Source organism: Pyrgilauda ruficollis, unplaced genomic scaffold (assembly GCF_017590135.1).
Source record: "Pyrgilauda ruficollis isolate IOZ18807 unplaced genomic scaffold, ASM1759013v1 scaffold25, whole genome shotgun sequence".
NCBI lineage: Eukaryota > Metazoa > Chordata > Aves > Passeriformes > Passeridae > Pyrgilauda > Pyrgilauda ruficollis.
This window is the reverse complement of record NW_024523822.1, coordinates 12,402,577-12,425,865: the sequence shown is the minus strand read 5'-3', so window position 1 is coordinate 12,425,865 and position 23,289 is coordinate 12,402,577. Positions and strand designations below refer to the sequence as shown.

Below are 23,289 nucleotides of genomic sequence, written 5' to 3'. Positions count from 1 at the left end.
TCTGACAGTCATGTGGTCTCAGTGTGCATGCACACTGTGACCATCAAAACATGAATTCTCCACATCCAAAACCCAAGATCTGTGGATAGATCAGAGGACAGCAATGCTACCCAACAGGCAAAACAGTGGGGTTTGTCTGGCTCCACCCAAGCTTTCAACCCCATCTCTGGCCATTTAAACCTCACTGGCCTCCTGTTTTCCCCTTCGGCAAAATAAGTGCAGTATTTCCTTGTGTGACCCAGAGAAGGGATCCAGGGAAGCCTGACAGTGCCATGTATTGCTCTGCAGCTTTTGGGAAGGAAGTTATGAGTACTCCACAAATGAGTATAATTGGTTATGTGTGGGGAGCATTTGCAACACTCAACAGGATAATACTGATCCTTACAGAGGTGACTTGCAAACTTTTCATGTCCCTGTGGTGCCTGAGTGGTAAATTATTTTGTGTTTGCAGTAGAGATTCTAGAAGCTTCATTAAGCATTACATTAAGGAAGAGAACATTAACAGATCATTTGAAGTAAATATAATCCCCATCTAACAAAGATGGACATGACAGCATCTTGCTTATATTGCCATAACTTTGTCTTCCATGTTCTCCGACCTTCTTGGGTGCCTGCAGCCATCTGGCTTGCCTTGTCACACTGCTGCACTGCATATTGCTCAAATGTCACTTTCAAAAGCTTTTACATTATAGGGACACTAGGGCCAAAATTACCAGTTGGAGATATTATCAGTATAAATTTTACACAACCATGGACTTTCATATTTCCTGAATATCTCTTCTTGGGACTGAAACAGATTACAGAAAATTTTATTCTTACATCAAAAAATGTCTGTGCAGGGCCAGGAGAGCAGTATTTTATACCTGATGTTACCAACTTCATTACAATGTTGGATTTTCCTTTCACAGCCATTATTGTTTAAATGATCTTTGAGTGACACTGAAATGCACCATAATTTAGAAGAAAAAGTGATCTTCAGTTCTAGATGCATTCACTGTTGACTTTGTGGGGAGTTTTTGCAGCAAGAGGCAACAAAGCGGCAAAAAACTACACTTACACTTAAGATGCCAATAGGCTGATCTCATAACCAGAGCGATGTCAAAGTTTCTTTCTGCCCTGAAGATTATTCAGTCAATTCAACTCTCATACGACTCTATGTTCAACTCTCATAACTACTACGCTCAGCGAGAGGTGACAGCATTCCAATCACATTCCTGATAAAAGCCTCCACCTTTCCTCCTCCACACTGCAAGGACATAGCTCAAGATACCCTTTGTTAGACCACACCTGAATTACTATAATGCACCAGTCCCAGACTTTGGTCTTTGTTCCACTATCCACAGAAAATAAGCCAGCTGTTGCTCCAAACATACCAACTTCACTTTTTTCCCCTCTAACAGTACACTTAAGTCTCAGTCATGTCTCACCTGAATCTCGCTGGTGCTGTACTAGGAGCTGTACAAGGTGCTGTACTAGGGGAGGATCATCAGCCTCCAACAGTACAATAAAAACTCCCATCCTTTTTTTCTGAGTTTAGAAATTACTCATACACACTCCCCTACCCCACTGGAAAGTCTTATCTCAAAACATGCAGGTGAGGAGGACATGCAGCTCATACACTATAGGTAAAATAGTGAACACTTGAATTTGGGCTTAGGGCATAGGCACAAAATCAGCTTCTTCCTGGGCTGAAGGGAAGCATGTTCATAATCCCATTACACATTTTATTTATCATCCAGGGACAAAAAAGCCCTTCTTTCATATTAATCTTAGGAGGGACCCAACATACCCTGTTGCTGAAAATGTTGAGGCTCAGGCATTTGACCCCCTTCCCACTGGAGAGTCATCTCTATCCTTCATAAAATCACAGAACGCATCAGGCTGGAAGGCACCACAGTTGGTCATCTGGTCCAACCTCCCTTCTCAAGCAGGGAGCACATGGTACAGAATTGCATCCAGGAACTCCTTGAGTATCTTTAGGGGTGAGGAGACTACAACCTCTCTGGGCAATCTGTTCCAGCGCACACTCAACTCAAGTAAGGAAGTTCTTCCTCATGTTGAGGTGGAACTTGCTGTGCATCAATTTCTGCTTGTTGACTCTTTTCACCCTTCCTTATGCCCTTCTTGCAAGGCTGTTCCCAACTTGTAATTACACATTTCTCCTTCCTTTCCCTGCAAATCAACTCTCTCTTAATCTCCAATGCCTGAAACATATTTAGCACTATTTTACGTATACCCTATATAACTGAGTATTTCACTCCAAATCCCTTCAGACAAATGAACACAGGACCTGGCAAGCACAAACAACTACAGCACAGTCAAGGAAAGGATTTTTCAGTCATCCTGGCAGGTCAATCCTCCACAGTCAAGAATATCAGTGAAAGCAATCAAGTCCAGCTTTCAGCCAAGAAAGAAAAAAAAAAGAAAAAAAACCACACATGGCCAACAAGTAAAATATGAATGAGAAAAGGGGGAGCATATGGCAGTAGAAGGGAAAGACAAGAAATGCACACAGGGGTGTACAGGATCTTCAGGAAACTCAAACCAATGGAAAAAAATAGTATCAGAGCAGCAGCCTCAGTAAGTTTAGCAAAAGTGTTTTCATATTTATCAAGGAAAAAAAATCAAGATATAGGAAGGAGGAAAGAAGAGAGACCACAGGAGTGAGACGAAACATACTAATGCATGGGTTATCACCATTCAAGAGACTTCCTCCAAGAGCAGCGTCCTCCCTGCTGGCACCATGTCAACACAGGGCAGAGACGGGAGGAATCTCTAGAGCAGCTGTGCTCAAATTTGGCAGGTAGATGGAAGAACAGCAAAGCAGTACGCAGCAGGAGGGAAAAGCAATGCAGGAGTCCCAAGCAGAAGGTGGCAGAACTCAAGGGTTTTTAAAATGGCCGAAGGCTCAATGATCAAATGTGCTTTCATGATGTATTTAAGGGGCTTTATTTGCAACTTAGTAAATCACCCACCTGTTGTTATTTTTAATAAATAGTATCGATTTACATCTATTCTATACTGCCTAAAAAACAGCAACTGCAGTCACTAATTTTCTAAAAAATAAGACATAGCTTCCAACAGATTTCACTTTAAAGAGGCAGTAGACAGCCAGTTTTCTTGCCCTGTGTCAGCAATAAAGAATTGTGACTGGTACCTCCTTGCTTTTTGAGTGCTGTTAAAAGGACACAGATTGTTATTAAAGCTTATTCATAAACTTTCTCATCTCCCAGCCCTTGTCAGATACTTCAGAGGTGTGCACTAGAAGCAGATTTACTTGCCATACTGCTGCAGTGAAGTCTGCGCTTGAAATAATCTGTTCTATTCCAGCCAGAAGACTTGTGCAGAAAACATGCATGGCATTGTTGGCTTCAAAATGTATTTCAAAATTTAACATCTGAAAATTGCTGTCACATCAGTTACTTGTGCAAGATTTGAACCTATATGGCAAGTATACTTAACATTTTTTAAAAACTTTTCTCTGTGACTAAAGCCATTAAAATTAATTCTTACTGTCTTGTTTTCTCAATTACTTGTACTCTAAGCAAAACTTGTGCCAGACCTTACTAGAACTTAGTTACAAATTCTATTTTTGTAGGCAGGAAAGCTCTAGTCACATGCCCCCTCCTCCCCTTCCCATTCTCTTACAACTGACACTTCCTGTGCTGTCCCTGGATGAACAGGAAACAAGTCTCATGTGCAAAATGTGACAATATCACTCATCTGTCATAAGGTAAGAAATCCAAACAACCCACAAATCAGGGATAATAGCACCCACACAACAGAACCTGGAAAAAGCATTCACTGAAGCACTGGGCTGGATGAAGCACATAGACCCCAACCCCGTCCCATCTCCCTCTTTCCAGCAGACATTGAACTTTTTCATTAAAGCACTGTTGCTTTCTACTGCACATATACCATTCATGCTTCACCAGGGGAATTACAGAGTAAACACATACAGAAAGTGTGCAAAAAATGGAGTTTGAAAAGTGCTTGTAACTGAACTGAGAATTTTCACACTAGCTTTATTAGCAGGAAGACACCATTTTTCTTCTCAGTTATGCTAACTATGCAACGACTGTAAGGTGTAAGGATTCCTATCTGTAGGAAGCATAAGAATTTCTGCTAGAAATACAAATGTACCAATACAAGTAAATTACTAAAATGCTCCCTTACATTCACATCAACCCTTTGTAGGCTGCACCACTCCTGTGTAGTGATGCCACTGCTGGCAGTCAATGCAGTGTCAAGTGTAAATGGGAGCACAGGAAGCTGCAAGTGACAAAGTGACAAGAAATGCACTTTCAGTGTTCAGCTGCATAACCCACCAGGAGCACATTTTTAGTTGTAGGTCATCCATAGTAAGTTATTTTCTTCTACACAGTCTGATGTCCCATGGAGTACATTCAAGTGTTTACAAATACTTCCATAAAAGAGCAAAGCAGACTTTTTTATCAGGCAGGAAACAAAAGGTTCTTTAAAACTGTTTAATTACATGTTTCAGGTAAGCACAGACAATACAGGTAGATTTCCCACCACTTAATATTTACATTCTTTTCTCTAGGCTTGAGCTGTTCATTTAGAGTGTTTTTCAATCAACATCCCTGTCAATCACTTGCTGCAAAGAAGGGTGCTGGAAAAGAACTATTGCAGGAAACATTCCATCAAGGCATGATTTTCTGTGGTGCTTTTCTTCTTTAAGAACTACGTACTAGTAGTTCAAGAGATTTTGGGAAAATTCTGGCTTCCAAGATGACCTGAAGAATGCACTGAAACCAAGCAGTGTGTTGAAGTCCTATAAATAGTTAAATCAATACCAATATGTACCATGTGGACCTGAAATTCTCTTTTCACTGGCACTGCCATTGCTGTGTGGCTTCTGTTAGGACAGTTTTACACCAATTTTGTTTTGTTCCTTTTTCATTAGCCTTTGTGCCTCTTTCTCCATTTTCTTTCGCTGTTGTTCTGCTGCTCTTTTTTCCCTTTCTGCTATCTTCTGTTGTCTGTAATTAAAGAAAAGATGAATTGCTAAATAACACACACTCAATTTTCAGCATGGTCATACCTGAAATTCCTGTCAATACATAGGTTATTATAACTAACAAATACAGAGCAGTCTATTGTCATTAGGCTCAGAACAGTCCTTCTTTTACTGTGCTGAAGTCCTTTTTTCAGATTAATCTAGAATTGTAGAATATTCTGAGTTAGAACCCACAAAGATCATCAAAGTCCAACTCCTGGCCTACACAGTACCATCCCCACGAATCATATCATATGCCTGAGAGCGTTCTTCAAACAATTCTGGCAGGCTTGGTGCTGTGACCATTTCCCTGACAAGTCTGTTCTAGTGATCACACTCCAAGTGAAGAACTTTTTCATAATATCCAACTCAATCCAATCTAGTTTTAGGCAGTAATATTTGTTCAATTATTCAGCAATTTAAAAGCCACTAGCTTCTCAAAGATTTCGAGTAAATGAATCAGTGAGAGTACAGGACAGTTGTAAGGCCTAGAGCAAAAACTAAAAATCTAATACTTTCAGCAGCAGCTCGAAAGTTTTGAGTTTTTGCTGGTTTAGGGATTTTTTTGAGATTGTCACCCATTACTGTACATTCTACCTGACAGCTGACAGAGCTGTAAGTCTAGCAATATGCAGAGTAATAATATTTGCTACATTACAGTGGCAGATTTTTATATTTCCCACATATCTGAACTGATGCAGAAGGGAAGAAGCACTGTGCTTCTTCACCAGCCAATATACAGAGACAGTAAAGTTCCAAAAAGCCACATGGTGTTAATGCTGCTGTTCACATGCAGTTCTGAAAGGAGGGATCATGGCAGCTCCTGTTCCTTTCCCCAGGATGACTCGCAGGACACGGAGCTCCTGCGCACAGCAGTGGTTCCACGCCCTCTACAGTCTGGGAACCTGCACTCAGTTCTACCCAGAGAGAGACCTTCACCTCGCCTCAGACACAGCAACTGGCCAACAAAAATACAAAACTAACTGTTATAAACTAAAAATGTGTGAGCTTAACTGCTTCCACTGGGAAAAAAACTTCGTTGGTAATATAAAGTCTGAAGTTGTAGATGGGTATCTAAAATTTGCAGAAGAAACTAAGTTCCAACTAACTCAAGTTAACTGAAAATGAAGTTTGTCATCCACTACACCAATTCACCACTGACTGGAAAATTTCAGGGTATCCCAGCTTAGAACCTGTGGAAAACAGGGAAAAAAGAGACTACAGGAACTTCTCAGGCTCTGATAGCCTACTCTTCAGCACTTTCTTCATGCCTTAATTCCAGGGAGCATTTGACTTACTATATGTGCTCATTTCAGCTGTTATGCTTATACATAAACTCACCAGAGAGGCCACAGGATAGTCTTCACTGCTAATTAGCAGGACACAGCCCACTTCTGCATAACTGATCAGTACTCCTTTACTACACAAAAATTATTCTGGTCTTACTGAGCACCCACAGGTACCAGACACAGCAGGCTAAGGGACACCCTTACTTTTTCTGCACACTCATTTCATTCTCAAAAAGCACCACTGGAATACAGTCAGCATTAACACTCTGGAACATTAGGGGGATTCTGTCCACTATTTGGCAGTCTGAAATACTATACAAGCTTCTTTCAAGTGTTACACTTATGCATTAAGTCACCAGAGTGGCCACAGGATCTTCAGATCATTTTGCAGACCAAAATGCAGACTTCTATCATTAAGAAGAGACTCTGTAGCACTTCCTTACTACACTCAGTTGAAAACAGAGTCAGGCCTGACCAGCCTTAACTACGGTTAAGTTTGATGTTAAATGCCAGATGTTAGACACCAGTGATGTCTACTGCAAGAGAAACTAAACCCAGTCGGGATTTTTTTTTATCAATCTTGATAAAAATCAGCCATTACTTGACTCATTTACAGATAAACATTGTTATTTCTGTGTCATGAATAAAACAAAGGTTTTACTTCACCCAGCTGGGATACAGCTTACATAATGACCAGCTGTATAGAGGTAGCCAGCCATAGCTGGACAAGTGGTAAGCCATGGACATCTGGAGTTCTAATCATGTTTTATCTGCTGGAAGTATTTAGACACACATCCCTTCTATAACAACTGCAGTTCGGTACTTTTTAGTGAGGCCAAAAAGAAATCCTATGAGAAGTAACCATTTGAGTTGAACCCTTTCAACAGTAAAGATGGTAGACTGAAATCTTTAGGATAGATTCAACCAAATATCATGACACTTTGAAAAATTAAAGCTTGGGAAATCCCACTGCTATCACCATGTAAAAGATCGCTCTTCCTAAATATTCTAGAGCATGAACCTGACAGTTGGCAAACAATATAACTCTGCCCATCCTCAAAATATTCACTGCACACATTTTACACTGCAAAAATAAACTGGCATACACATACACCAGGTAATTTTTAATAGCTAATTCATGTATGACAAACCCCTGCTTCAGAAAGTCTGAGTACTACTTTTCATAGTCCTAAGACCATCGGTAATGGAGTGTGACAAGGGTTAAGTAAATACAATGCAGCCTCTGCAGTAGCAAAACTAGCTGTTTCATTTCTCCATTAAAAAAAAAAAAAAAAAAAAAAAGAGTATTTTCATTGTCTTTCATTTAAGTCTCAGCAGACTGCACTCTAGCTATTAAAGATCTTACTGAGTCTATTGATACTCTTTACAGGAAAAAGTAGTATCCATGGAACCAAATCAGCTCAAAAGCACATCTTTCATATCACAAAGCTTGTACTTCAGTACAAAACCTGAAACAGTAATAAAGTTTAAAAAAAAAAAAAAAGACGAAAAAAAGCAAGGTATTGACCAGAATGTACATATAGATACCAAATAAAGTTTACGAAAATATTTGCATTACAACCCTATTCTCACATGTTAAGCTGCTGCAAAGCAAAACTGACAGAGATAATAAATTGAATAAATTCTAATTATGATTAGCACATTGAATGAGCTGGTAACTTCCCTCTTGTCTCATTCCACAGATTGAAAATGTAAATTTCTCAAAACATTAAAATAAATACTTGTTTAGATTCCTCTTTTCTTTTCCCCACAATATCTATTTTCCTTAAAATTATTTTTGACTTTATAATGTCTTTATTTCTTATATTATCACTAGTGGACCACGGAAACCATGTACTTGTGATTAAGTGAGTAGAATTACAACAGCCTAGGAAGCTAAAGCTATCTGAGGCTGGTTACCTGATGATGTAGCAAGCAATAAAGTTTGATATAACTGTAAGTCACTACCAGTTCAAATCATTGCGTATGATAAACTTAATTTGCATCTCTTTACTCTCCATACCCCTTAAAGGAAGGGAAAAAAGAACACAAACTGAACAGCTGAAGTATTCACACTAACTTTGTGCAGGACTTTGATTTTACATTCAGCCTTATCAGCTAGTTTAGTTAAATTAGAAAAGCCTAGCTCCTACAGGGATTCCAAGAACATACTTATCACTTCACCTTCTATCCTGAACTATTTTTACCTTAAGCACATGGTTGTGATACTTTTAGTAAGGACATCAAGTGGTATTTTACCTAATCAAGTAATGTGATCTGAACATAATAAATTGTTGGGATTGGTGGGGCACCTGTGTGCCCATGTGTTAATGTGGTGTTCTAGTGTTCCAGTGATTTTCAGATTTCCTCTACTACCTCATTTATTAAATTAATTAGATCCAAAATGTCTTCTGGCGTGTACCAGTTACATAGAGATTAGATGCATAAAAATAATTTGTCTTAAGAGGTGTTTAAGAATTCTTGGCACTTACCAAAAAGGTATCAAATAAACAAATGTGATTCTTTTACATGTAAAACCTTTACATAGTGTTATATTAATTTCAGTTACCTAAGAACTTCTTCTGCCTGCCAAGCAGCATCTTCCTCTTCTTCCCAGGCATTTGTATTTTCTTGCCAAGTATCCAGGTCTCCTAGTTCAGGCTGAAACAAAGGAGAAGTTCTAAGCACATGGAAAAATTAGATAAAACACTGGTGTGTGACTGCCAGAGCGGCTCCTGGATGACAGCAAAGTTTCCTTAACATTTATTTTTATTTTTAACCTTAATGTTTCAGACTTACAGAAATATCTGAGGTATAGCAGTGCTTCTCATCTTATTGTCCATGCTTTTTTTCTGCTATAAATACTGAGTTTTTTCAGTTGTCAAAGGGTTTTTTGGACAAAGACAGGAAGGAAGTAATGGAGTACATTTTTAGCAAGAGGAAGATAGATTGAGCAGATTATATGAGTAGATAGTGTAAAAGATTTCTGGCAGTTGCATGGACAAACCAACACGTACATCCACATGTTTTTAAGTCCAGTATCAGCTGAGTAACACTTTTACTCACTAAAAGTCCTTTCCTGAACTATTTTCATAAAGGACAGTGCAAGGAGGTGGTATGATTATTCTGTACTGCTTCCTGCCTGTACCCTTTGATGCACAATGTTTATCAAAAGAGAAACACTGTTAAAAAAGGCAAAGGGCAAGGGAGGGAGAGCATCTCTTGCTATCTGGCCAGGCTGTTAGGCAGCTAGACAATTTTTTCAAAGGCTAAAGAGCAAAAATTAGGAGACTGCTACATTACAATCCCTACAAAAAGGAAGGGAGAAGCAGAAGGTTAAAAATGGGTCCAAAACAATAAAGCAAAGGTAACTTAGAGGCTTTCAAAAAAGCCTTCTACTTTTTTTTAGTAACTTACTGTGTAAAATCCAAAACTTACAGTTCATTGCTTTATCAGATTTGCAGGCCCGTAAGTATATGGAAGCTTCTTACCTTTTCATCACTGATCTGTCAAGTTTCTCAGCAGAACATATTGGATTACTTCATTTCTTCACTCAATTTTAAAACAATTTACATCCCCAACTATTCCAATTACTCCCACAATGAACACCTTAGGCAGACTATTCCTTCCCTTAGAGAATATAATTTAACTGACAAGATCAATACTTAAAGCATACTTACAGATTGGTGAATAAAAGGAATATCTTGTGTGGCTGCTAATCTGCTAGAGAATCCTGTGTTTCCCTCTGGAATCCCAAAATTTAAAGGCTCTCGTTTTTTAATAACTATCTGAAAATATTCAAAAAAAGAAACAAAAAAGTGGTAGATTAAAGCACTGCAGAGATTCCTTGGTGATCATATAACTATGTGCCTGTGAAGGTTCAGTTACACAACACCTCACTGTGTCTTAAACCTGACCAGGTTCTTCAAGCTGCACAGCCAAATGAACTTGTAAGTGAAAGAACGACAAATGCATGACAAGGACTCCGCCTCCCCCCACTAGCTTTTTCTTTAGTCACATAGAAACCTGTGACTGTATCAAAACAGAGAATGGGCACAAAGAATCACAGATCAAACAGTCACATCTCCCACTACTCATAAAAGCTATCAATTATGTAATATATTGCTTGGAGAAATCCTGCTTCTGTGACAGGTCACTTTAAGGTACTGCTTTTGCAGACAGTGCTGTCTGCACAATTGTACTGCACTGTAATGTCAGCTCTCTCAATTATTCCAACATCTGTGCAGTTTCAATAGCTGCAAATTCTCTGTCAACATTAACTAGCAAAGCTCTTAACAGGTTTGGCTGAAAAGCAGTGCTTTCCCCAAAACAGTTGCCAAGATCAAATATCCTTTTCGCTTGTCCTGACATCAAGTCACACACTTTGTTTAGCCTACTTCAAGCCTCTTCTGCTTCCCAACGAGGCAGATCCACAGTTCCACTGTCTGTAAGCTTGTACCAATCCAAGAAAGGAAACAGGACTAGACAATCTCATTGAGCAATGACAGACTGTTATTTGACTGAGGTTCTATTTCCAAATAGATCAGTATAGATGAGTGACAACATGAGTAGACTGCACCTCAAATCTCAGGGTTTATATTGAGACACTCAGTGGAAAAAACCACAAATTCATACTGAATGGTGTTAATTTGGCCCAGTTAACAAGGATGTTCTTTACAGTGCCTGCAGTCATCGCTAGAGATATATTTAATATAAACCCAGTGTTTAGCATGGACTCTTCCCCAGTTTTGTTCTGAACCTGAAGCTCATTTTATGAGGCAAAAAATGTCAGTAGATATAAAGAAGAAATCTACCTCTCCCTAGCCCTCTTCTACTCATCATATTTTGGGAGATCAAAATCCTTAGAATTTAGCCCATAGGATACTGCAGATCCTGAATGTACAGAAAACTGACACCAGTATCACCTCCAGTTCACAGGACCACAGGAAGATTCAGGTTGGAAGGGGCCTCAGGAGGTTTGTAATACAATCTCCTCCTCAAACCACTGTCACTCTAGGCTGATGAAAGTACTTAGGGCTTATCCACGTGGGGCTTAAAAACTTTCAGAGATGGAGGCTGCACAACTTCTCTGGTAACCTATTCCATTACTTGTGAGGTTTTTCCAAGTACCCAGCTGAAATATTTGCAAACAGAAACAAAACCTGCAATCATCAGATTTTAATCAGAATTTATTTACAACCTTGATGCTCCTGTAGAGATGCCCTCCTGTCTTGTCTCCACAGTAAAAATGGGTATTTGAAGAACAAACTATTTTGAAATATTAGTTCCCTAACTCCAGACTCCACAGTATAAGTTGGTGAAACAATTAACATTGTTTTCTGAAACAGCAGGGCTGCTCCCTCAGACTTCAATAGAGCAAGACATTGAGCGTCTTTGTTCAAATAAGGATATGAGCACAAATGACTAGAGGGTTCCCACATTATACTTCCCAGAACTTTTAGAGTATGAAACTATTCATAAGTTTCCAACAATACGAAGACTAATATGTAAACGTGATAGCATCACAATTGTTAAGATCTCAAAGGTCTTCATATTAAACATGATAACTACACACATCTATTCTCATTTACCAATAGCACCTTCTGTAAGTTGCCAATTTAGTTGCTTTTATTTTAAAGAAAGGAAAACCCTCCATAAATATAGTTGAAAATGTAATACTTACTTTTTGAGTCTTTCTTATAGTTGGTGCCATATCTTTGAAATAATCAGGTTCCATTTGTTCCAAAGAATTTTGCTGAGCAGCCACATTACCATTGCCACCTTCAATCTTCACACTTGTAGGTGCATCTTCATCCCATGAAGACCAGTCTTCTACTTCAGGCTGAATATAAGAATATGGTACAAATTAATATTATCTGCAGGTAAAAACTTGTCTTTTTTTATCTTGCTAAGATATATACTTAATACTGTATCACATATTATTATATATTTCACATATATCACATTATATTACATATTTCTTGGATATACACCAATTCAATATTGTAGGACTTCTATAATCACCCTGTTAAGGGATTAAGTCACCTACCACTTTAACAATTACCTGCTTAGGAACAGATGAATAATCCACTGTGGTTGGCAAAGTTATTTGGTCTCCACTTAACTTTCGCCCTCTTCCAGACCTGAAAAAAAAATGTAGGATTCCTCCAAGCTCTGAAAACATGAGCACTGAGTTTAAAAAAAACAAAAAATAGGAAGTCTGAGAACAGCACTACTGAAAACAGTCATGGCTAAAACATTTAGTGCTTCAATTACCTTTGTATTAACTACTGTCACTAAAAGTCTGCTAAGCAAAGGAATTTCATCATGAATTGAAAGTTGTGTTCACAAGAATATCAAAGTGCAATTTACTTTTCTAATTGCAGTGAAATAGAGGAGAAATACTTCTAAGAAATATTAAAATGGACTAACTCATCTGCATAATTCAGTCACAATTTTTAGACTGTCAGTGCTTATGAAGCAAGCACTAGCAATCTGTATTTGCCAAAGTACCATTTCTACTGTAAATGAGAAGTTTTTCTATTTGTCTTAAATTTTAAGCTGTGTCTAACAAATAGCTTTCTGAGCTGCTTGATTTGAAAGCCCCTCTGAAGCTCTTTTTTCTTCAGTCTAAACAGAGGTAATACAAGATTATGCAAGTTAATAGCTTTAATTCAATTCATGCTTCTACTTAAAGAATAATGTTTCAATGCATTTCAGTAACCATATAAAATAATTTTAATTGAAAACAACACTAGTGCATTGCAAATAAACCACCTAGATATCTACTTCATGACGTTCAAAGATCAGAATAATTAAAATATTCTTAGCTGACATTCATTGTATTTTAACACCTTACAACACAACAGAATGCAATTCAGACTCACATTTATGTTTTCCACAAAGAATGTAAGCCCCTACAGCAAAGTAGTCATGTAACTGACATTATGTAGCTTGGAAAATGTAATGGTTGTTTCTTACTAGAATGAGAATAAACTAGGAAAATTCAATTTCTAGTTTCTATCCATTAGTTTTAGTATTAGGGAACTTACTACCAACTGACTAGGTGAATTGCTTGTAATGACCTCCACTGTATGCTGGTGAATGACTTGATATATTTTTTCTACTAGACCAACATTCCTCCTTAGACAAGGTCAGGTGCTATAATCAAATTTTCAAGTTTTATATAATTACTCCCTTTATAAACTGTTCCTTCAAGTTTGAAAGCAACAGATTTTAGGTGTAAAGGAAGGTAAAAACACTGTTCCCTCAAACACATTCAGACCTCTACAACATATGCATCCTTAATACTATTTACATTCAATGCTATTACAAGCCATCACTTCTACACTGACTTTCTCTACATGATCTATGAGACAAGCAAGTGGCTTGTAACAAACATTAATCAGGTCAAAATGGTTCCAGAAACAGGGCTGGAGGTAGGAGGAAAGAGCTTTTGTCACACAACATCAGAAAGAATATAGTACACAGAGCAGCACCAAGGAAGGCTACAGATCTCCACTTCCTCTAGGAAGGGAACAAGATACTTATAGGAACAGCTGCTCCACAGCCACCATTAGACACTGATCACTGCTCCGAATGCCAAATGCCTCAAGAATTATTGGATTTGTTTCTCCTTACTAATAAGCAGCATTCAGATTTCTCAGTTGAGAGATAATTGGAGATTTTAAATGGAAGGAAGTTTCATCTCTTCTTATACTTACACATTTTATTTCCTGAAAACTGGATTCAGGCAGTCTGTTGTTTATCATGAGATTTAACTAAAGAAAGGACTAGTACTACATGTAAGCTCTATGTTGCCTAGAAAGTTGCACAATCTCTACAGGCACTTGTTCAAATGAAAACCTAATGTAAACTATGTCATCTAAGTAAGTACTAGCTGATATCCATTGAATTAAAATGCACGTTTAATTAAATCACAGTAGGTGATAATCAGGCATAGTTATATGGTACATTATATGGAGGGGTGCATTAAAGGAAAACAAAATTTATCAAACTACACTTTGCAGATGACAGTGAACAGAAGAAACACCTGTAGTTAGTGGTCTGAATTAATGTGATCCAGTGACTTGCTTATGTGAAAGACTTAATTTTCATTTCTTCAGCTAATTGTTATTAAGCAAATAAAGGGTTTTCTACTTTATGTACTCTGAAGCAATTTCTCAGCTGGTCATTTCACGATAGTAGGTCATTCAGAAGTTGGAAAAAAGAATGAAAATACTGTCACTACACTTAGAAAACAATTATCTGCTTATAAAAAATATCATTAGAGAAATGAAGGATTCACATAATTCAGAAGTTATGATCAACTCAGTGTTCTGACTTCTTTCAGAACTTGAACAGCAAGTATTCTTATTTTAATTTGGAATTCAAATCACAGAACTAAGGCTGATATCTATATAATTGTATGCAGCATTAAAATGTATCTTTCTAATGCTTCATTAGATCTATAAGTGAATTTACCAACAAGTCAAGAGCTTCCTCGAATTCTTGGAATAAGTAAAGGTGAAGAGGAAATAAACAGTTATTTTGTGTCTACCACATATTCTGCATACACTTTAATCCTCACTGGAAAGTAATTGTCATCATATACAAAAAGAGAATACATTTGTCTAGATTGGTATTTGTTTATGTAACCAACATGCTGCAAAAGTGGCAAGAAGAGCAGTAGTTCATATGACAGCACAGTGCCAAGAATTGCCTCAGGTACTCTACTACTGTATTATTGAACTCTACCACTCTTGAGGGTTTTTAGATTGCTTCTAAGTAGTACAGTGCAGCATTCATGAGTCTACAACTCAAAAGAACACCACATATGACTTTAAAGTAAAAAAGAAACCATTCTTCATCATTAAAAACAAAAGAAAAAAGCCGTTCCCTTGAACTTCAATCACTGTCTTCCAAACTTCTGAAAGAATCTTCAATAGGCAGAAAGATGAATCTGAAGTCTCAGGCAACTGTTTTTTGACGAACAGGACGAGAATTGCCTACATCTGTAATGACAGCCTACTGACTGATGACAGAGTGGATGCTCCTATTAACTGAAACTCTTAAAACACAAAATATCACTTGCTAAGCACTTTTCAAAAATGTGCAGCACAGCTTTTCTTCAAGTTTGACATGGAATAGTTTTAAAAGCTATTTTAAAACCCTGTCATAGCTGTTTACAAAAACTCATTCAGCTACCATACAACAAAATACACTCACAAATACACTACACAGACTTTTGGAACTCTGAATAAATAGCAAATTAAAGAATTCACTTGATTTAGTTTTCATCTGTGTTGATTGTTTTGCAATTAGTAAAATCAGAGCTGGTAGAAGTGGTGGCTGGGTGCTGGGAGAAGGGCAGAAGTGCAAGAACCTGCAATTGAAAAATTGAAAAAAAAAGGTAATCAAATTAAGTAAGAGTTGTTTACCTGCATATTAACTTTTTAATGAAAGAAAGCACTGCTGCCAGGCAAGTACAGACTTTAAAGAGTCGAAACTGTGTTATGGCCATGGTAAGAAACCCTTCCTGCAAAAGAAAAAAGTTAGATGCAGAGGACTTTATAAACAACTTTATAAAGTACTTAAAACCAATTGCCTTAGTTGCTACTAAGCTAGGAGCATTCTGTGAGACTGTATTAATGCAAGGAAAGAGAGCAGGTACCTGGAACAAAGACGCTACCTGCCTCCTATCAGGATATTTCACTGATGTAATACAATTATCTAATATACATGACCTTTAAAGAAACAGCACAAAATCACAGGTAGAGTTGAAGTTAAAGACACACTTAAAAGGGAAGCGTAGGCAACCATCTGCAGTGCCTGTGCAGCTGATCTGTTTCAGACACTACTAGTGGTACTGAACACTGGCAGTGCAAAACAGAACAATCATCAGAGAGAAGCTCTTGTTTGAGCATGTCATGCATATACAAATTACAGATGCAGTCATTAAGTGAAATCCCAAAATTAGCTGTTTAAATTTACCTTCCATTTTGATGGAAATGTATGATGAGAACACTGCTTATTTTAGAACTAGTCTCACTGAAAAATCATCATTGAAGAAAGAGTGTTCATCCTGTGTGAACTACTGCACCAGCTAACCCACAGAGCTACTGATATTTCTGTGCCTGACTGGATCATGATAGCAAACACAGAAAAGAAAAAATTCATCTTTGGCTGAAGCCACTCCTGTTTGTAGCTATTTATTCAGTTATATTTATCATATCACATCATTCCAACATACCACCTTGAACAGCTACAGACTGACTCAGAAAAATCTGCTGGAATTCAAGGATCCCTTTTCTCTTCTATAGGTGAACATTTCAGAGTAAAGAATAAGAGGTTAGGCTTCACAAATAGTTTTACATTATAAACATCTATAACATCTTGTAACAACATTTTCTGTTGCAAGTTTAACATACCTTCTGGTGAGAAGAGAAGGCAGCCCTGTGACATTTTCCTCAGGCCATGAGTATTCCATGGAAGGACAGCGTGATTTCAAATATGCTATGGCATTTAAATCACTTTTTATATTCCAGGCTTTAAGTTAGGAAGAGTCAGGAAGGTGGATCATTAGGTAGGCTGCTCCAATACTGTCCTAAGGATTTTATTAAAAAGGTACACAATGGGATTTGTGAGCTTCATGGAGCATAGATGTATTTTTATTGGTGCTCATTTGCTAGATAATGTAACTACTATTAAACGCTGTTGTAATACAGTACTGGAAATGGTGCTTTACATGTAGTTCATGTACTGAAAAATCATATAGGAGCTAATAAACAGGCCCTTTTACTACAAAATGGAAGGCTTAAGTTAGTAGTAACCACCAAATTACAGATAGCACTACCGAGCTGTAGCTCAGGAGAAGGGCTTCATAGGACACATATCACCTCTACTTCAACATTTGTGTTATCGTATTTTATTTCATGGGAGACTTAAAAATGTAGAGAACTTTATACAAGGTTGGATTGGCTCTTTATCTATCAGAATTAGAAAGCAGTCAGTTCCCACAAAGAAGCAAGAACAGACATTGTCCGACATATTTAGCTTTTAGTTTAAAAGACTGGACCATTATTTCATATTATGCTCAAGCACTTCCTTACCTTTTAGAATGAGCAATGTTGACAATACCTAGATTACAGAAGAATGCATCAATCAAGACTTTGAATGATTAGGAAATAATGGAAGTGAGTGAAAGAAGAGTGAATAGTAATAAGATGGAAAGTTCTCTATCCTAAAGGTAGAAATTATTGCAAACTAACACGGAATTGGTGAAAGAAAATATTATTTTTAGGAAAGGCAGCTAGAAGTTATCTGCCTGGGATGTGAGGCGTGTGACCTGCTAAAATTATTATAAAGGCACATCTTTCTGAAAGGAAGCCTGTTTAGAAGCTCACTCTACTCTACCAGAATTCATTCTTTTATCAGCTTGGGGGGCAGGAGGGAAGGAGCAGAACAGTACTGGATATTAGCAAGAGTAAAGCTCTTTTCCCTCATTCAGGCTATCTAACTGCTACACTGGACAGTATAGACAGACCTAAATTTAAAAAACTCCTAACTACTGACTGAGAAGGTTGTTTTAGGAAGCCACCAAAAACCTTTGCAGACTCAATATTATTTATGCCTAAAATCAAGGAACTAGGAAGACTGCTAAGTGCAAAACTAAAACCAGAACAATGTTCAAGTGTGTCAGTCACCAATACATATATTTATATGCGTACATATAAATGAGCCCAGTTTTCAACTCATTACGATTTTTTCATGTATCAAAATGTATACTGTATTGAGTTTTCAATATAAAGTTAAACAATTGAAAAAAACCATAATCCACAAGAACTCTGGCTTGCAGAGTCAGTGGACTTGTGAAGTCCACAAGAACTAATCACCAAAAGTTAATCCATTTCCCAGGTCATTCCCATATAAGAGTGACTATATTTCCAGTATCACCAGTATGCCCATTTGGCAGAGTTCAACAGCTATCATTATGCCCATGACAATCAGATAACTTGCACCTCTCCACTTTCCACATGTCAGGAAAAGATTTCAGGGTTACAATGCGACATATGGCCAGTTAACATTATTTGTGATAGAGCTGCATTTCATCTCAGCTGAGCTAGAACTAGGCCCTTCAAAGGCTGGACTTGATGACCTTGGAGGTCTCTTCCAACCTTACTGACTCTATGATTTAAGACAGTAAGTACTGTTTTGCCCACCTCTTTTCTGAGCATTGATTGCAGTCTTCCCAGTTAAGCTCCCTACACTATAAACTATCAGATGCACAACCAGAGTTTTGTCAACAATATGCTATCAGCCAGCCACAGTAGTGTTAGCAATCATTTACCTTTAAAAAGAACTTTCCTCAAGGTTCCTGATTTTTATACTGCTATTTATCATATGAAGCAGTATATATGTATTCATTTAATTAATACTATTATTTATAAATTAATTTAAAACACAGTCTTGAACCAATTATTGTCGCAAGGTAAGGAGAAGTAAAGCATTTTCCCCTTTGTCTGAAACAGCACTTGAAACATGTGCATTTTGCTCTAAGAACAGCACTACCTGAAAAGTTAAAGGTTTGCTAAAGGTTTTGAGTTTCGTTTGGTGCCTTTTGGGGCTGGGTTCTTTTGTGCTTGGGAGTTTTTTTATGTTAATTAAATTTATCAAGGTAAACCATTTTATATTCGGAAGTAGTTGTATAAATACACAGAACCCAAATTTTCCTCAGTTCACTGCAAACTTAATTCATGTGATACCATTATACTAAACTTGTGAAGTGAAACAACTTTTTTATCCTTTTCTTGTCCATCTTTCTCAGACATTGGAAAGAAGCACAGCCATGTACCTTCTCTTTCTCCTGGGAAAAATACTGAACAGTGTAAAGATAAATGGCAGGCCACAACATTCATTCTTTTCTTAAGCCTTTCCTTGATAAACAATCCCAAGAGGAACCACAACTGTATCAGCAGTCAATTATAACACAGGATGACAGAAACATAATGCAAAGTTGCAGTACTACATCAAGAATCCTAAAACATTTCTTAACAGATAGAGGCAAATGTGAAATACTGGACTAAAATTCAGAAAATCTGGCAAGGGTTGTCTGCCAGCCTGATACATCCTTCTGTGTATCACACCTCATGCCTCAGCTTTCCATTTATAAACCAGGATAGATTTCCTTCTCCCACTGCTGGAATTGCTTTGTTACATCTATGAGACTTAGGGTCAAATGAACTTCCACTACAACAGATATAACCAAGCAAATAAATCAAGACATGAATCCTAATCAATTTAATACTCATGGTCAACTCAGCAATTCTGTAACAGACACCAAATTTAGCTGGAGTTTGACTTGTGCATCTCATACTGTGTTCCACTGTAAAAAGTCACAACACATGGTCACATAGAACATGAGCCCAGAAAGGACTAAAAGACAACAGCCATGAGATGTTATACAATTTAGATGAGATTGTTATACAATTTAGAACCAAGTCAGAAGAATGAGGAAACTCAAACATTTTAGAGACCCATAAAGGAAATAAAATGAAGGGAGGCAAAGTTCAGAATTTTATTGAACATTTTTACTTTGCTTACAGCTTGCAACAGTGGCCTCATTAGAACTCCTGGTACCTCTGACTTCACTGACTGTAGCCAGCATAGTCCACCCTCAGGTGGATTGGTTAATCAACTATGGTGCAATGAGCAAGATTCCCACTATTTATCACTGTACAATAAGCACACTAGCACCTGGAGAAACACTTCCTCTTTCATATCTAACTGTACACACAAATACCACTTAAGAAGGATTTCTACAGACAGAGTCAATTCTAAAATAAAGTCACTTTGGGGCACTAAAATTATTTTAGGAACTTGTTTCCTGCTAGTGAACTCATCTTTTACTGTCACATCAGCTTTCCTTCACATCAGCTCACTTGTAACTCTGGAATGTAAACATGAACACACCTTGGAATCAGTGATTTTAGCCCATATTAAACATAGCTAGATAAATAACCAGACGATGATGCTTAAAATAACTTGTCCCAAACTGAAATGCTCCCCTCCAATTTACATAAGGAGACACCAAAAATGCTTCACCCTCCTAAAGCAAAACAAAAAATTCATTTCCTAGTACTAAAGACTAACATGGCCTTGAGTGTTTACATTTGCCAGCACCAAAAATGCATACTGGTTCAGTAGTGCTTTTGTGTTGTCACTAGAACAGCTAACAATACCCTAGCAAAGTTTCAGTGGTAAGGATAGAATTTCTTAAAAGGGGATCCTGTATGAAGTTCTAGTAGAATGGCCACATCAAAGATCAGAAGTAGGTTTATAGGGAGATGGAATTTTTTTAAGATTAGTAGATAGAGATAAAAAACCTATTTTCAAGCACATAAACCCTCCTCCAAATCATGCATGTTATAAGATGCAGAAAGACACTATGAATTTTAAAAAAGACAACGTAATGATTCAAGAACAGCTTTCAATCAGGTAAAGAAAGACAAAACCAGCACTTCCTGCATTTCAAAGATAGAGCCATGACCCTGTAGCCTACTGAGAAGTTCCACTGCCCTCTTCCTGGTTGATTTTTTGGTCTCCTGGTTTTTTCACCACTTTACACAGAAATAGAATATTGGGAACACATGTGTGGAGGGAAAAAATCCTGTCTTGACCACTGAGTTTGATAAATAGATACATTAAGTGGCAGCATAACTGAACCCTAAAGCCATGCTATTATGGCATTAGGGAGAGAAGCAGAATGAAAAGGGAAGATCAGGAGGCATCTCCTCTATCTAATTGCAGGTAAGTGATTGTGGGATGTTTGTAAAGGTACTGTAGTTCCAACACTGATGTTCCAACTATCAGTGCACATAGCCTAACTATGCAGTTGAAGTAGCTGGGGCAGCTACAGTAGCTGGACAGCTCACTCACATTAATCACAGGCACAGTAAAGTCATCTAAGGCACTCAAATCCAGAAAGATATACTACTGAAAGCTGCAGAAGATACCGAAAGTCAAGACAGAATGTCTGTCTCTCTAAATAAAGGCAGCAAAAATTGGTGACTGCTGGCAATTCCTGAATTATTTCTAGACACTAAATACTCTGATATACAACACAGAGTTTCAACTCTTTTTTAAACATCTTACTCCCAGAGTCATAAAACTTCTGCAGTAATACCACCACATATCACCTCTTCCTCTCCAAGAAAGTGAACAGAGCTACAACCTCACTAATGTGAACTCCTGAAGCTTTCTGTCTTGAATTACAATAAATTCTACTCTTCAAGGCAATATTAGTTAAGATAGAAAGTTTACATCTACTGAAGTTCAGTTATTCTTTGACAACTCCTTACCTATATGTCACTGTCTTGTGAAAACCAGCATACAAAACACAGCTTGAAGTAACGCAATCTTGTGAGACCACACTGTAACTTCATTCACTTCATAACTATGCAACAAGTCTTTTACATAATGCACTAATTCACGTAACTCACTTCACAAAACTGAAGTTCTCAGACACAGAACCAGAGTTTGAGAGACCCCAGCTCTGTTCCACTCCTTATTTGCCATCCGTGACCTAAGTTTTCTGTAACTACATGGAATGCCAAAGACAACAAATTAACACACTCATTGTTACTACTACAAAATTGTCTTGCAATGCCTGTGTTGATGAGAAGGAGCTATTTACAAACAATGACACTATAAGACAGCCTAAAGAAGTCTCTGCAGTGCACATGTGTACCTCCACAGGGCTATAAAGCAGCAAGCTATGTCATTTTTTCATTAGAGATGCAACTCAGGCACTTACACTGTGAATTTATGACCAAAATGCAGTGCCCTACCATTCTACTGTCCAGCCGAGTCTTGAGTATTATTAGAGACAGCACCGAAGCCAAATAGTAGCACTTAATTTTTCTGTGAGCTGTTAGAGATTCTGAAGCATTTAAAAGCGTGCTAAGAAATTTTCATTCTATATATTATTAAATTTGCCCGTCAGCGTAAACAGTAGGTAACCCCAACAATGCCGTCCCACCACGAGTTCGGACAGGCCGTGCACCCTCGCCCTTTCCCACAGGGTGCGAAGCTGCCCAGTTCCCAAACGCTGTCTGTCTACTGGTCCGCCACACCATGCTCTTCGCAACCCATGAGATCCCCCCACTTCGCCCCGGAAGAGGCCCCGACCGGTCGGGCAGAGGCCGCGGGCTTGGCGCTCCCGGCCCGGCCAAGCAGCCCCGGCGCTGGGCGAGGGCCGCGGGCCCGGAGCGCCCCGAGCACGGGGCAGAGCGGCGGTGCTGCGGGAGAACTGCGCGGGCAGCTCTGTCCCGGGAGGGAAGGCGCCGAGACCGGGCCCCTGCCCAGCAAGGCGGAAGCGGCACCCGGCGGCGTAGGAACAGACCCTCCCCGCTCACCTGCCCCGGGGGGGAGACCTCGCCAGGAGTCGCGGGGCTCCAGGGGCCGAGGCGGCCGCTCCCGCAGCCTGCGGCCGCCCCTCATCCGGAGCCGGGCCGGCGCTGCTCCGCCGCCGCCCCGCACACCGCCATCTCGGCCCCGTCTCCCGGAGACACGCCCGCCCCTTCCGGCCGCACCGCCTCCCGGGCGCTCCGCTCCGCTCCGCTCCGCCCGCCCGACCCGCTCGGTCCGCGGGCACTCGGGGCCGTCCGAGCGCCTGGGGCAGGGTTGGGACGGAGCCGTGCCGGGCTGCCCGCGGCCCGCCCCGCCAGCGACCCGCGACATACCCCGCCCGCCTGCCTGCCGCCCCCACAGTGGCTTGGGGCGTCTGAGCCGGCTCTTTGGCCTTCCGGGGAAGTGCGAGAAAAAGGCGTTGGACTTCAACCGTGTCGGGTTGCTGCACACGTGGCAGTAAAGGTGTTCCTCTGTGGTCGATGGGATGCTGAGCTGTAAATTTGGATGTTACTAAAAAACAAACATTGCTTGAAGTCGCTTCTGACAGGTGCTGCCCCAGTGTCCCAGTTT

General features: G+C 39.1%; 1 protein-coding gene across 2 annotated transcripts; it reads right to left on the bottom strand.

Moving 5' to 3' along the window:
• Window positions 1-4,473: 4,473 nt before the first annotated feature.
• On the bottom strand, window positions 4,474-22,888 carry EBAG9 (estrogen receptor binding site associated antigen 9). Of its 2 annotated transcripts, XM_041470790.1 has the most exons (8): window positions 22,725-22,888; window positions 16,740-16,915; window positions 15,750-15,847; window positions 12,374-12,452; window positions 11,993-12,151; window positions 9,990-10,097; window positions 8,879-8,970; window positions 4,474-5,003 (listed from the first exon to the last, which is right to left on the bottom strand). In XM_041470790.1, exons 3-8 carry the CDS (start codon window positions 15,830-15,832, stop codon window positions 4,883-4,885), a joined length of 642 nt encoding a protein of 213 aa, XP_041326724.1. In that variant the 5' UTR covers window positions 15,833-15,847; window positions 16,740-16,915; window positions 22,725-22,888; the 3' UTR covers window positions 4,474-4,882. The 2 variants fall into 2 exon arrangements, with proteins under 2 accessions (XP_041326724.1, XP_041326723.1); XM_041470789.1 differs by lacking the exon at window positions 16,740-16,915 and having other exon boundaries at window positions 22,725-22,887.
• Window positions 22,889-23,289: the final 401 nt, after the last annotated feature.

What these genes read in the sequence shown, in the direction of transcription:
- EBAG9 (XM_041470790.1), bottom strand. Translation starts at nt 15,832, where the DNA reads ATGGCCATAACACAGTTTCGACTCTTTAAAGTCTGTACTTGCCTGGCA. An exon ending in ATTCATCTGTTCCTAAGCAG is followed by an intron (nt 12,152 to 12,373) that starts GTAATTGTTAAA and finishes TCTTATATTCAG; the next exon opens with CCTGAAGTAGAAGACTGGTC. An exon ending in TTCCTTTTATTCACCAATCT is followed by an intron (nt 8,971 to 9,989) that starts GTAAGTATGCTT and finishes CCTTTGTTTCAG; the next exon opens with CCTGAACTAGGAGACCTGGA.